The sequence below is a fragment of the Mus caroli genome, chromosome 17 (assembly GCF_900094665.2).
Source record: "Mus caroli chromosome 17, CAROLI_EIJ_v1.1, whole genome shotgun sequence".
NCBI lineage: Eukaryota > Metazoa > Chordata > Mammalia > Rodentia > Muridae > Mus > Mus caroli.
This window is the reverse complement of record NC_034586.1, coordinates 20,469,929-20,483,733: the sequence shown is the minus strand read 5'-3', so window position 1 is coordinate 20,483,733 and position 13,805 is coordinate 20,469,929. Positions and strand designations below refer to the sequence as shown.

Sequence of the window (13,805 nt, the reverse complement as noted above, 5' to 3'; positions counted from 1 at the left end):
CAGCTGTGTCAAGTTGACACAAAAATAGCCAGTACACTTGTCCAGTTTGGTTTGTGAGGTGTGTGTATTTTCATCCTGTGTCTTTGTGTGTGTCTGTGTGTGTCTGTGTGTGTCTGTGTGTGTGTTTCTGTGTGTGTGTCTGTGTGTGTGTCTGTGTGTCTGTGTGTGTGTGTCTGTGTGTGTGTCTGTGTGTGTGTTTCTGTGTCTGTGTGTGTGTCTGTGTCTGTGTGTGTGTGTGTCTGTGTGTGTGTTTCTGTGTGTGTGTGTGTGTGTCTGTGTGTGTCTATGTGTGTGTTTCTGTGTCTGTGTGTCTGTGTGTCTGTGTCTGTGTAGGGTATGCGTACATGAGTGAAGTTGCCCATGAAGACCAGAAGAGGGTGTTGAGTCCCCTAAAGCTGGAATTACAGAGTTGTGGGATATCATGTAGGTGCTGGGAACCAAACAGAGGGTCTCTGCAACAAGAGTAAATACTCTTAACCCCTTAGCCATCTCTTTAATCTGTTTTGCTTGTTTGTTTGTTTGTTTTCTTGAGACCGAGTCTCATGTAGCCCAGGCTGGCCTCAAAGTCACTATGCAGTTGAAGATGATCTTGATTTTTTTTTCTTCCCAAGTGTTCAGATTAGAAGTATGCCCAGCGGGTTTATGGAGTGGCCGGGATACAACTTAGGGCTCCTTGCATGCTGAGCAAGCACTCTTCCAGCTCAGCTACATTCTCATCCCTGAGTTTGTTTGCTTCTTTATTTGTTTGTTTGTTTTTGAGACAGTCTTCCTGTAGCTTAGGCTGGACCCCTTGGAACTGGGATTATGAATGGTTGTGAGAGAGGCGTTGGATTCCATTATAGATGGTTGGAAGCTGCCTTAAGGGTGCTGGGAATCAAACCCTGGTCCTCTCAACAGAGGCACCATCTCTCCGGCCCCATTGTTTGCTCTTGTTTTTGAAATATTCTATCCAGACTGGCTACAAAGACCACAGAGGTGCTGACTTCTGGCGGCCTGGCTTCCCTTCCTTGCTGTTTCACACTGCTGGTCCAGGCTTCCTTTGTGGCTCAAGCCCACTGATGGGCTAAGACCTCCTTTCTGTCACCTTCCTTGGCACTTTCCAGCCCTTTCGCTTTGGGAACTCCTTTGCTATTACTCTGTGGCTGCAGAGCTGTATCATCCTTGGCTCCTGGCCCCTCTGAGACTACATGTTCCGGCCCTTATTTCTCCCCCCCCCCACAAGCCCCCCATCCTATCTTTAGTCATGGGCTGAGTCTTTGGTGACATAGAGCCAGTGAAGGGCCCGAGGTTGGGGTGGGAAGAGGTCCCCTACCTTCCTCAATTCCTGGCTTAGAGATCTCCCATCTTGCCAACCTCTTTAGTGTGACCACAAAGATGCTGTTAGCAGATCTGGCAGGTTCCTGGTTATTCTGGGGGTAACTTCCAAGTTCCACAGGGATGGGATATACATAGTTTATACACATTAACCATCTCCATGGGCAATCAGCATTACGACAGGCTCAGTGAAACCAATCCTAAGCTAGAAAGACAAACTCTTTGGGTAAGCAGGCAGACAGATAGATGGAAGTGGTCAGTCAGGCCTGTGGCAGCATCAGCTAGAATCTGAAGAGAGGGCTGGGGGCAGGGAGCAACAAAGTATCCTCAGCCTAAGTGCCTTTCAGGAGCAGCGGCTAGGGTGTGGGTACCCAAGGGGCTGCTGCTGAGGCTGCTGCTGAGAGGCGGGTCCTAGTGCTTGGGTGGGGGTTGAAAGCCCCAGCTAAGGGTTCTGGAGAGAGGGGAGGGAGAGGAGAACACTGAGCTAGGACTGCTTCTTCTATTCACATGGGGAACTGTCTGAGCTGGCTGTACCTGACTCCGGGGGACCAGGTAAGTGAGGAGCTGTGGGCTGGGGAGAAGCAGGCTGTGGGTAAGCCTGGATCTCAGCTGTCTTATGTGTTAGGAGGATGCTTCAAGGTAAAAGTGCAGTCTCACAGTACTGGACTCTAGCAGAGGGTTTTCTCTAGGCCTCAGTTTCCTGATCTGTAAAATGGTCAGTTTTCTCTAGGGCTGTTTTTGGAAAACCATATAGGAATGCATAAGGGGTTTTCAGTGGGACTATTTTCCTGTAAGAGTAGATGAGAATTTAATCAATTGTAAATCTAAGTGCATTGGGACTATAGACCTAGGAACCGGGGATGGGAGCCCTGTGGGGCTTAATTTGGGACAGCTGATCACCACCTAGAGCTCAGGGGCCAAAGTCCTCAGTATGGTTCATACTAGGTCAAGAGGAAGACAGCACACACCTCCCATTTCTGCCAGATAAACTCATGTTCCCAAAGAGCAGGGAATACAGGAGACAGGATGTTTAATGGACAAACACTTCCTGGGAAGAACAAGGGGACACCTACTCGCTGTCCCTAAAGACCTTGTTTGCCGTGGTGTCTCTTTAAATTTTTATTCTTGCCTGTTGCTCTCTGGGTTGGGACAAGACAACTTCGGGGATCTAGAGGGAGCAGGCAGAACACTCTTGGTAGATAGAGGGTGGGGTACATCCCGAGGAAAGGGCGCAGTGGCACTTGCACTTCCCCTCTGGCCTCTGTGTAGAGTGTCTCTGACAAGAGGCTTCCCATTTCTGGAACCTCTCTCACTGTACCATATGCAGGTGTCTAAAAAAGTGGTTCCTGGACAGAAGCCAAAGGTGCTGGCGCTACGGAGGGTGGCCAAAATGGGTTAAGATAGGACTCCCAGGGACTCGAGGGTTGCCCGACCAAGCAATCCCACTCCTTGGTCCTAGGGTTTCTGGGCGCCCAGGCAGGGGCCTAGCTAGCGGGGCTTGGGTTAGGGCGGGGGCAGCCAGGAGGGCGGGGAAGGGGCGGGCGCGGGGGCGGCGCTGCAGCAGGAGCAGGGGCCAGGGCCAGAGCCGAAGCTGGAGCCCGAGGCGACGCGAGCTGAGCAGGAGCCACCGAGGCCGCTGCCTGCTCTCCCGCCCGCGCCTCCGCCGCCTCCGCACTCCAGCCTGCGGGTGGTGTGAGCCGTGGCCAGTCGCGGCCGGCCAGGGGGCAGCGGGTGCCATGGCCGCGCCGGAATCGCTGCGGCCCCGCTTATGTCGCCTGGTGCGCGGAGAGCAAGGGTACGGCTTTCACCTGCATGGCGAGAAAGGCCGCCGTGGCCAGTTCATCCGGCGCGTGGAGCCAGGCTCCCCAGCCGAGGCGGCCGCGCTGCGCGCCGGGGACCGCCTGGTTGAGGTCAACGGCGTCAACGTAGAGGGCGAGACGCATCACCAGGTGGGTCCCTGCGCTGCGCCCCGCCCCCCGGTTCCCTCCTAGGGGCGCGTCCCTACAGCGCTGGCCAAGATGCCTACGACCACCCTTCTGCGTGCCGTCTGGTGAGACCCAGCAGGGGTCCCATGGGGGCCTGCTGTTTGGGTGTCGAGGTGTGGGACGTGGCCCGCCAGCTGGCCTCCTGGTGAGGAAGCTCAGTCCTGCACAAGCGGGGGAGGGAGGACATCCTGGTAGGGAGGGGCCGCACTGCGGCTACTCTGGCCAGGGCCCTGGCTGCTTCTGCTAGTTTTGGCCTCCGTGTGCCATGGAGGGGGAGGAGGTGGCTAAGGCACCTTGTGGCCTTGTGGTATAGATGCTTTTCTGTCAGTGTGTGAGTTATGTGTGTGTGCTCTCAGGTCTCTCTGGGGTCATCCATATGAATACACTACCCAAGTGTTCCAGGAGTGGATGAAAACATACTTGTGTCAGGGCTGGAATGTGTGTCTAGGGTTGTGTGGACACATCAGGCATGTGTGCTGGTCTCTCTCTCTCTCTCTCTGTGTGTGTGTGTGTGTGCGCGTGCGCGCACGCCTGCTTGCCTGGTTACACTAGTGTACTTTTCATGGGCTTGTGTGTCTGGGTCTGGTGGAGTTGGCTCTAGTGGCAGCGATTCCTTGGGCTCAGAAAAAGCCTCTTCCTGGGTGGCTGCCTGGCCCTGTAGAGGTCACTGTATAGCCCTTGCTCTGCAGCAGCAGGGGAAGGAGGAGAGATGATCCGGCTGGTCTCTCTGCAGGTTCTACCTCTGGAGTGTCTATATCCCACCTAGGGGTAGATACAGTTAAGACCATGGTTACACTTCAGCCTCCCTCCACCTTTTCTGTTCTGGAACCCTAGTACCACTAAGTCCATGACCTATTGGAGTGGTTAGTCCTGAGGCCTGGAGAAAGCAGTGGTTCGTTGCTGGACTGAGTTGAACTTCTATCTCCCCAGCGACCAGTAGGTAGACTACAGTGACCACTGGATTTGGCTGTGTGCTGAAGAGTTTGGGAGTGAAGCCCAGTGGTTGGCTTAAAAAGCAAGGGAGAGACTGGCAGAGTTGATGTCATCTGCCTCTTGCAGTCACTGAAATGCACCTGTTTATCCCAGGTCTCTAAAGACCTTCACCTAGAGCCACATTAGACTCCTACTGCTCAGAGAGATAGGAGCCAAAACCACGACCCCCATTCTGCTGATAGCGACTGTGGTGACTGGCTTGGCTCCCATGGCAGAAGCATCAGAGAGCTGGCATCCTTCTGTCTGTTGGTCATGGGGAGAGAGGATGAGCACTGAGGGGCCAGGTACAGACTGGCCCGGGTAGGGCCTTCTTATCTGTGGTGGTATGTGCTCCATGCAGTAGTGCTAGAGAAGCCGTCTCTTCACTCTCAGGCTGTAGGGGTGGATCTTGCATGGTCCACGGTGACCCACACCTCACAGACACCCAACCAGATAGACACACAGATGGCTGTAAAGCCACATCTGTTCTGCTGCTGTACCTGATGGATGTGAGCACCTTAGAATTGTCTTCACCTCTTTGCAGGTCCAGCAGGGATGGATTTCTAGTCCTGATCTGGAGGCAAATTGAGGTTCTAGAACTTGTTGGGCGTTAGATTCACACTGCGTCTCGGAGAAAGAAATAAGCCCAAATACTCACACTGGGGCCAACAAAGACATTGCTCTCTCCTACCCCTGGACCAAAGAACAGACTTTAAAATACACACACACACACACACACACACACACACACACACACACCACATACGAAAAGCGTACACATATGCACACACATACAGATAAGCCTGCACACATGCATAGACCAGATTGAAATCCTGAAGCTCACCTGAACAGATTTGGATTCTCCCATCTGGCTGTTCCTAGCAGTCTTCCTGTGCTCACGTGAGCTGGGTGCAAGGCCACAAGAGAATCCTGAAGTACTTGCAGCCTGGGCCCTAGCTACAGGGAGAAGAGGGAGGGAACTGCTAGAAACTGGGGGTGGGGGGTGGAGCCCGCAGGCCTCTCAGGCCAGCTACCCACCCCTGGCAGGCCAACCCCTGCCCCTCTGTCCATGTCTTGGCCTAGCCGGGAGTGATGCCCTACCCATGTGCTGCCCGGGGTGTTGGCTGCTAACCGGGTCCTGCTTCGCACCCGTTTCAGGTGGTACAGAGGATCAAGGCTGTGGAGGGGCAGACCCAGCTGCTTGTGGTGGACAAGGAGACCGATGAGGAGCTCTGCCGGCGGCAACTGACCTGCACTGAGGAGATGGCCCATCGAGGGCTTCCCCCAGCCCACAACCCCTGGGAGCCAAAGCCGGACTGGGCATGCTCGGGCAGCCTTGGCTCGGACACTGGCCAGAAGGTATGGTAGGCTGTGTCTGTGGGAACAATGAGCCTTTCCCAGAACTACAGTCACTGCCTCTTGATAACAATCTTCCTTTTGGTCACTTCTACAAGCCTCCATTTCCTCTTAGGGCTCTGTACCTTCTGCAGTAACGGCTCTCTATGCCACTGGTGAGCACTGCAGCAGCTTGTTTGCCTTTGTCCTCTTTGGTGGAGGTTCCAGGGACTGAGGAGCTCTGAGAGGAGCTGCTGGAACTTTAAAGGATGCATGCCCATGTTGGGTGTCTGTCGTCCTGGATTTGTCCATGTCTCTGTCTGAAGCATCCCGTCTAAGCCATCTATGTGCTCTGAAGCCCTTGGGTGGATTAGATCCTGCCGCAGGTTCCTGCCGCTGCTGTAGCCGGGCAGCGATGGGGGTGGGTGGAGTGGGTGGGTTCCAGAACACAGGGGCTTCCTAGGGAAAGGAGGTCAAGGCAAGGACACACATGCAGGCGCTTCTTATGAGGACCCACTTACAGCTCGGCTGGGTTCCAGTTCCTGTCCTTGCTCCCACTTCCCACCTGTGCAGAAACCCTTTGTGCTGCTGTCCCATGGCCCTGGCTGGGGAGCTCCTCCCTGGAGCCCCTCCCCTCATCTTTATCCTTCCAGGCTAGGAGACCCCAATAAAACAATGGAGAATCCATTCCACCTTTTTTTAGGTAGCTACTTATTCTACTTCTTGGAGGATCTAGTATTGTTGTTTCTTTTCTTTTCTTTTCTTTTCCTTTCCTTTCCTTTCCTTTCCTTTCCTTTCCTTTCCTTTCCTTTCCTTTCCTTTTCTTTTCTTTTCTTTTCTTTTCTTTTCTCTTTGTTTTTTGAGACAGGGTTTCTCTGTGTAGCCCTGGCTGTCCTGGAACTCACTTTGTAGATCAGGCTGGTCTCGAACTCAGAAATCCGCCTGTCTCTGCCTCCTGAGTGCTGGGATTAAAGGCGTGCGCCACCACTGCCAGGCTTTGTTGTTTCATTTGTCTTCTAATTATTACTTGAGCCAAGCAGTTCCTCACATCCAACTTTGAGAACCACTGGCTTAGGTCGAGGGAGTGTCAGGTTTGAAATTTCTGGATGTGTTTCAGACCTTAACATTTACCTCTGACTTCACCCAGATGTCTCCTACTGGTTAGGCCTGTGCTAGTCCCTGTGGGACCTGTCTGGAGGCTGGGAGATGACATCCCCAGTGGTAAGGCCAACCTGGGCCAAGGTCTGTGCTTTGCATCTGTTGGATTCTTTCCCTCAGAGGCCTGCAGGCAGGCAGGTGCCAAGCCTGGAATCTAGATTCTGTCCTCTGGCTGGGCTGCTTAAGATCAGGAATCTTAGTAGGAATTTTGTGGGAAGAAGATGGTGCCAGGCCCACCTTCCTCTGGCTGGGGACTAGGAGTCTCCCTTTTTCCCAAGCACCCCTTTCTCCTTCTTAGGAAGAACACCACCCCCCCCAGCCTCAGGCGTGTGTCCATTCATTTAGAAGCAAACATCTCAGTTCACCTTCCTGTGGAAAAATCCACCCTAGGGCTTTATCTGGAGATGGGGTGGCCCAGGCCTCTTGGCTGTGGGTGGGTCCTTCCCCGGCTCTGCTATTTCAGGCTTGGAGGGGCTGCAGGAAGTTCTAGGAGGGGGCTTCCCTTGGGTGTATTTTTAGAGGAACAAAAGGGGGTACAATGGACTTGTCCCATTGTAGATGGTTCAAACCTGGGAACAAGGACTTCAGGAGGCAGAGGAATCCAAGGGACACCCTTAGCCTGGAAGAGAAAGGGGAGTGGCATAAGACCTCTCCACACCAGGTTTAGAGACAGCCTGCCTCATGAGCCTCTGGAGCTGGTGTAGGTGCTGCAGAGGGTTCCCCTGACTCTGTGGTGTTGAGCGCTGATGGGGGTACTGGTGCCTGGACAGACCAGTGAGGCCTATACGTATGCCTCTGCTCTGTTGCAGGGTGGGTGCCCACTGAGCACCTCCACGGGAGGCTGGGGCCTTTTCCTCCCCCTGATCTTGTGTTCTCTGTCCCAGCCTGCCTGACAGGGGAGGTGGGACGAGGGAGAACACTGATATGTCTGCCCCTCCCTTTGGGGGTGGGAAGGCCTAGTCAGTGGTGACTCAGTCCCAGGCCATTCAGGGCTGGGGGTGGCTGCAGCTGCAGCCAGCTGATTCTAGCACTGATGACAGGGACAGCCCCCAAACAGAGACCCAGCAGCTAGCAGTGCCAGGGACAGGGAGGTAGTGGTGGACCTTGCCCTTCCACCCTTGGGTCCTACCATGTCTGCACCTCCTGGGGGACATGGTGGACTGAGTTATGGCTGACACAAGTCTGCAGGTGTCGGGTTCATGGGATAGAATGGTCTGAGCAAAGTGATAGCATGACCGCTTTGGGGGCTCCCCCAGGTCCTGCTGTTCCTCTTCTCCCTTCCCCCATCCACTGTCTTCTGTTCTCCAGCCAAGGTCCCCTCCCTTGACTCCCTGTCTCCACTGCCCTGGGTCCTGGAGCAGGGCAGGGCCTCCAGCAGCTTCCTTCCTTCCTTTCTTGGGACGGAAACCAAGCTGGGTGGGGGGGACGCCGGACAGGGGAGGGGGTTCAGTAACCACCCTGCTACCCAAAATGAGTCAGTGCCTATGTCCCCACCCATCCCCAGGGAACCTGGGCCACAGTGGGAGGTAGATAAGTGGGGTGACAGTCTCAGCTGGTCCAAGAAATCTGGCCACCTGCTGCCAGCGCTCCTAGCCCCTTCTCATGGCTCGCTCCAGGACTAGCATGCTGCCTGCCTCAGCCCCAGGAGCCCCTCCTGTGAACACTCAACTGGGGCTTGCTCAGGTCAGATGGGATGAGGCAGAGCTGAGCTGGGCAGTCAGGACCCCAGCTTTAGCTCAATCTCTGGGGAAGGGCAGGGAACTCGGGGATGTTTATGCCTACAAGATGGACCCCAAGAAACAATGGGGGCCTTTCTCTGCTGGGGCTGGTGAGTCATTATCTGGTGGGGGGCAGAGCCTGGCTCCCAGGGCACCCCCTTATCTGCCTTGTCTGGCTGTAGGTTCAGTGTGGGGAGGACTGGGGTTTGCCCAGCTCTATGGCTATGTGTCTCAGAGCCCGTGGGAGCCAGAGGGCCTGTCTGAAGAAGGCAGGAAGTGTGCTCAGGGCTAGGGCTGGGAGGAAGAATTCCAGCAATGCACCCCTCCCGCTGTTTGCTGGGGCACCCTACCCCCACTTGCTTGCCTCTTGTCTCCCCCACAGGCTTGGGGGAATCTTTCAGTCCTTGAGGGTCTTATGCCAGGCCTGTCAGCTGGGACTCTGCCTGTGGCCAGAGATGGTTTAGGCTAGTTAAGAATCGTTAGCCTGTGCTGAGAGGATGGTGTTTTGGGTTGGGGCTGAGGGGTTGGCCAGAACAGCCACCTCTCAGGAATGGCCCCTAGTTTCATGGCCACAGTAGCGTGCCAAGTCCTGCTTCCCGTTTGGGAGCCCCAAGAAACCCTGCCCTGTAAGCCTCAGAGGTCGTGGGAAGAGGTCACAGGGCCAGTGCCGCTGTGGATCTAAGTTTGCATGTGTGTGGGTGGCTGTGTGTGTGTCTGTGTTGTTTGTTTATGAGCATAAGCCTGGATGTCTTGTCTCTATGGCCACATGATGTGGCCCTGTCTGTTGGGACACGACTTTGTGCCAGGAGTGGTCACACATTCCCTTGTACTGTTTTGGACTGGCTTCTGTCTCTACTCCAGTCTCTTCCCTGTGAATTAGCCTCTGGCTGTCCCAGGCTGATGGTGAGGGGCTCTCAGGGCCTTGCCCCAAAGCCTGTATCTTCAGCTATGTCTTTGAGAGTTCTATGTAGTGGGGTTTTGAGGATTTTTGAAGCCTTATAACCCTGAGTTCAGGCAACATTGCCTGCCTGAGCCCCCAGGGGACAACTTAATCTGTAATTGTTGGTGTGATGGGACAGACGTGGCTGTGCTCGAAAGCTCTACAGGAGAGTCCAGATGAAGAGCCAGCTGGGCTTTGGGATCAAGGAAGGAGTCCTGAACGCAGGCAAGACAGAAAGAGAGTGTCCAGGTTGAAGGGCTATCCCAGAGTCCTAACGCTAGGAATGGCCCTGCATAGAAGAGGGTGCTTATTCCTGCCGCCCATGGAGGGCTTGGAGCTAGCATGGTGGTATAGGCCTATAACCCAGCACTCAGAACCTAAAACAAAAAGATCGCTTTGACTTGTGAGTTTAAGGCTAGCCTGGGTTAAAACATGGGACCTTCTCCCCAAAACTCCGTAAGAGGGGTGGCAGTAGTAGGCAGCAGGAGTGTAGAGAAATGCGGGCTTAGGGAAAGACAGTTACCTGAGACTTAGAGATCTGCCCTGAGACGGGAAGGATCAATCCTTCCAGTTCTAGAGTCTCTCAGCATCAGCCATGAGGGGGTAGGGTAGTAGTGGAAGGTGAGGAAATGCCCCCTGCTAGCACACTGTCACCTGCACTCATACCCAGAAACCTGAGCTGCCACCTGTCTGCCCACCCCGGCCACTGGCTCTGTGTAACTGGGCACCGGCAGCTGCTGGCCATTCAGCAGCACCATCTCTGACTTGGCCCCTGGCTGGGGTGGGGGGTCAGCAGGCTGGCCCCTGCCTGTATAACCTGCTGGCCCAGAGACCTACTGCAGGATGCCAGAGGTAAAGAAGGGCAGCCTGGGGCAGTGGGGGGATTCCCTGTGTGTCCCATGGGCCCTTCCATGTTGTGAGTTAGGAAACACCATAGGCTAGGACTGGGAACCATTGGATCTTTCTTATTTGCCACCCCTGCTTTCAGGCCCATGGGGTTTGGGCAGCGGCTCCAGTTAGTGTTGGAATTCTAAAGCAAACAGCTGTCACACAGCCAGGGAGCCTCTCGAAGGCCTGAGAAGAAGACAGAGCTCCTCGGGCCTCCAGGGTACTAACCCTAGAGATGGGGGCAAGAAGAGAGACAGGGGAGGCAAAACCCAAAGGTACAGTCTTCCTGGAGCCTCTGATGGGGCACTTATCCCTCCGGGTTCCTTCTAGAGCCCTAGGGTATGTACAGTGCCCCCTAGGAATTCTTGCACAGGTCCTGCCAGCAGCTGGCTCATTAGGTGTTTACATGTTTGGTAACATGCTTTGTCCCTAGCCCCAGCTAAAGCTGTGTAATAGGTAGCTTCCTCACTAAACCCCTCACTCACAGGGCACATAGTGTCATCAATGAAACCTGGGATTGGTCCCTTAGAGCATAAGGGCTGAGAGGCTGCGGGTAGAGCCTGATGTCACCTCTTATGGGTCTACAGGATGTCAATGGGCCCCCAAGAGAGCTGCGTCCCCGGCTCTGCCACTTGCGAAGGGGACCCCAGGGCTACGGGTTCAACCTGCATAGTGACAAGTCCCGGCCTGGCCAGTACATCCGCTCTGTGGACCCTGGCTCTCCTGCTTCTCACTCTGGCCTCCGTGCCCAGGATCGGCTCATTGAGGTACCCTGGGTCCCCGTGTATCTGTATGTCCCTGAATGTCCATGTATGGGCCCTGGGTCCCTGCAGGAGGAGGGAAGACACAGGGAACTTGAGCTGGCACTCTTCTTGCTGCTTTGGCTGCTGGTGGCTTCGATGAATATTTGATGGCACACCTGGCTGGGTGGCACTGGGCCGACTGGGCCCCTCAGGCCTTTCTGACCCTGTGTGGGTGGCGGCAGGTGAATGGGCAGAATGTGGAGGGGCTGCGGCATGCCGAGGTTGTTGCCAGAATCAAGGCACAGGAGGACGAGGCCCGGCTGCTGGTAGTCGATCCTGAGACTGATGGATACTTCAAGCGGTTGAGGGTCGTACCCACTGAGGAACATCTAGAAGGTAGGTTGTTGCCCTTCGGGGCAGAGGGTAGGGTCAGTGCAGCCACTAACTTACTGTCCCCACAGGTCCACTGCCATCACCAGTCACGAACGGGACCAGTCCTGCCCAGGTGAGAGGGTGGGCTCAAGTGACCATCCGTATACCTCTACTTCTTCTTCTTCTTCTTCTTCTTCTTTTTTTTTTTTTTTTTGGTTTTTCGAGACAGGGTTTCTCTGTGTAGCCCTGGCTGTCCTGGAACTCACTTTATAGACCAGGCTGGCCTTGAACTCAGAAATCCACATGCCTCTGCCTCCTGAGTGCTGGGATTAAAGGCGTGCGCCACCACCCCTGGCTATACCTCTACTTCTGTCCCCAGACATGATAGAAGCTGCTTCTCGAGACCTCTTACAGTTGTGAAACCAACTGGCCTGGTTCCCTCAAAAATACCCTCTGTGCTAGCAGGCAGTGCTCCCAGCACTTGGGAACCAAAAGCAGACAGATCTCTGAATTCAAGGCCAGGTCTACAGAGTGAGTTCTAACGCAGCCAGAGCTGCCCAGAGAAACTGTCTCAAAACAGAACAAATAGCCACTGTGGATCCTGTATGGGGTTAGCACCAGCTCAGATGCACAGTGTGGGCAGATACTGGGGTCCTGGGCCATCTTTCCGTGCCTTGTCCCTACATGACTACTGAGTGGTCTTTACCTTCTTGGGACACCATCCTGCTTTGACAACAGGTGAATTCACATAGCTGATTCCCATCTCCACAGCTGCTCCCCGTATCGTGACTTCTCAGGTTGGACTTGCCCATCTGCTGTTAGGTGCCAACTATGCCCTGGCCCGAAGTGTGCTTTTGAATAAGAACTAGCTGCAGCTGTATGTGTGTGTGTGCATGTGTGTAGATCTGGGTGCACCAGGATGGGGATGCTGAAAGCGCAACCTATCCTTGGTTTCCTAGCTCAATGGTGGCTCTGTGTGCTCATCCCGAAGTGACCTGCCAGGCTCAGAGAAGGACAATGAGGTAACTGCCGTGATGCTCACACATGGGGCTTCAGAGGCCTTTAGAGTGGATCTCTGTGGAGACACCTACCAGGATGGTAGGGCTACCACTTCCAAGAAGCCTTTTGGGCTAGTTCCCCAAACCCTCAGGTGGCCCCTGGTGTAAGGTCCTTAGAAAGGTGGCTGCCACCGGTATGGCTCACTGTTTGTACCTTGCCTGCCCCCAGGATGGCAGTACCTGGAAGCGAGACCCCTTCCAGGAAAGTGGCCTCCACCTGAGTCCCACAGCAGCCGAGGCCAAGGAGAAGGCTCGAGCTACTCGGGTCAACAAACGGGCACCACAGATGGACTGGAACCGGAAGCGAGAGATCTTCAGCAACTTCTGAGCCCCTCTCTGCCTGTCCAGGGGTTCCAGGGTCTCTTCCTGCTCGGACCTCGGGCCTCTCCAGAGCTTCCCAAGCCTCAGCAGACTGGAGGGTGGTATCACACCACCCAGAAACCAACCCATGACCCCATGAACCCTTGTCTTGTCCACTGGGTGCTGCGGTGGTCATAGCACGATCAGAGAGGAGAGAAACCCAGAGAAGAGAGAGACAGAGATAGACAGCCAGCCAAGATAGACACGGAGACAGAAACAGTGAGAGAGGGGGGAGCTGTGCGTGGTGGTCTGCCAAGGGCCTCTGCCATCCTGCCTCAGGCCTGCTGACGGAAAGGAATTCATGTTTTCGCTTTTTTTCCTAAACAGTCTCCAGCTCCACATGTTTCTAGTTAATAGTGGAGCCCCCTCCCCCAACCCCTTGGGACTCACTCTAAATAATTGCAATAAAACAAAACCTTTCTCTGCAAACCCTTTCTTACCCACCCTGTCAGCAGCGCCTTCCTGAGCAGAGACCAGGGAACAGGCAGTCAGGGACCTCAGGGCCAGCTGTGCCTGGAGGAGCTGTCCCTCTGTCCCATCCCTCACATGGGATGGTCCCTAGGCCAGGCCTCTCTTCTCTGCCTAGCTACCCCTGTGCTACCTCCCACATGCTGGGTTCTGGAATGCAGAGCCTAGGCTCTCTGAGGGGCCAGAGGATGGGTGTTCCATGACTTCGTAAGAGGGCAGCCTCCGGACAAGCCCCTTATCCTGCTCTGCAGCTCCAGGGCCTGGAATCGTGGGTCTGTGTGAGCCATTCCCAGGTATGATCCTGGGCTCCTGGGCCTGTCCCCTGCCTTATGCCTACCTGGCTCCTACCCTCCACCCTCGACTCCCCAAACTCACTCACTGGCACTGCAGTCTGCCTCATAAGCCATAGCGCACGCGCGCCCTCAAATTAAACAGGCCTTGCCTTGAACTCTGGCGCCTGTGTGTTTTCTGAATCTTCAGTTGAGGGGTAGGGG

At 54.9% G+C, this 13,805-nt stretch overlaps 1 protein-coding gene across 2 annotated transcripts; it reads left to right on the top strand.

Annotated features, from left to right (window-relative positions):
• Positions 1–2,898: 2,898 nt before the first annotated feature.
• Slc9a3r2 (SLC9A3 regulator 2) lies at positions 2,899–13,759 on the top strand. 2 transcript variants are annotated; one of them, XM_021186466.2, is made up of 7 exons: positions 2,899–3,263; positions 5,430–5,630; positions 10,898–11,077; positions 11,296–11,449; positions 11,515–11,558; positions 12,385–12,447; positions 12,653–13,759. In XM_021186466.2, exons 1-7 carry the CDS (start codon positions 3,051–3,053, stop codon positions 12,809–12,811), a joined length of 1,014 nt encoding a protein of 337 aa, XP_021042125.1. In that variant the 5' UTR covers positions 2,899–3,050; the 3' UTR covers positions 12,812–13,759. The 2 variants fall into 2 exon arrangements, with proteins under 2 accessions (XP_021042125.1, XP_021042126.1); XM_021186467.2 differs by lacking the exons at positions 2,899–3,263; positions 5,430–5,630 and adding an exon at positions 6,605–8,447.
• The last annotated feature ends 46 nt before the right edge of the window (positions 13,760–13,805 follow it).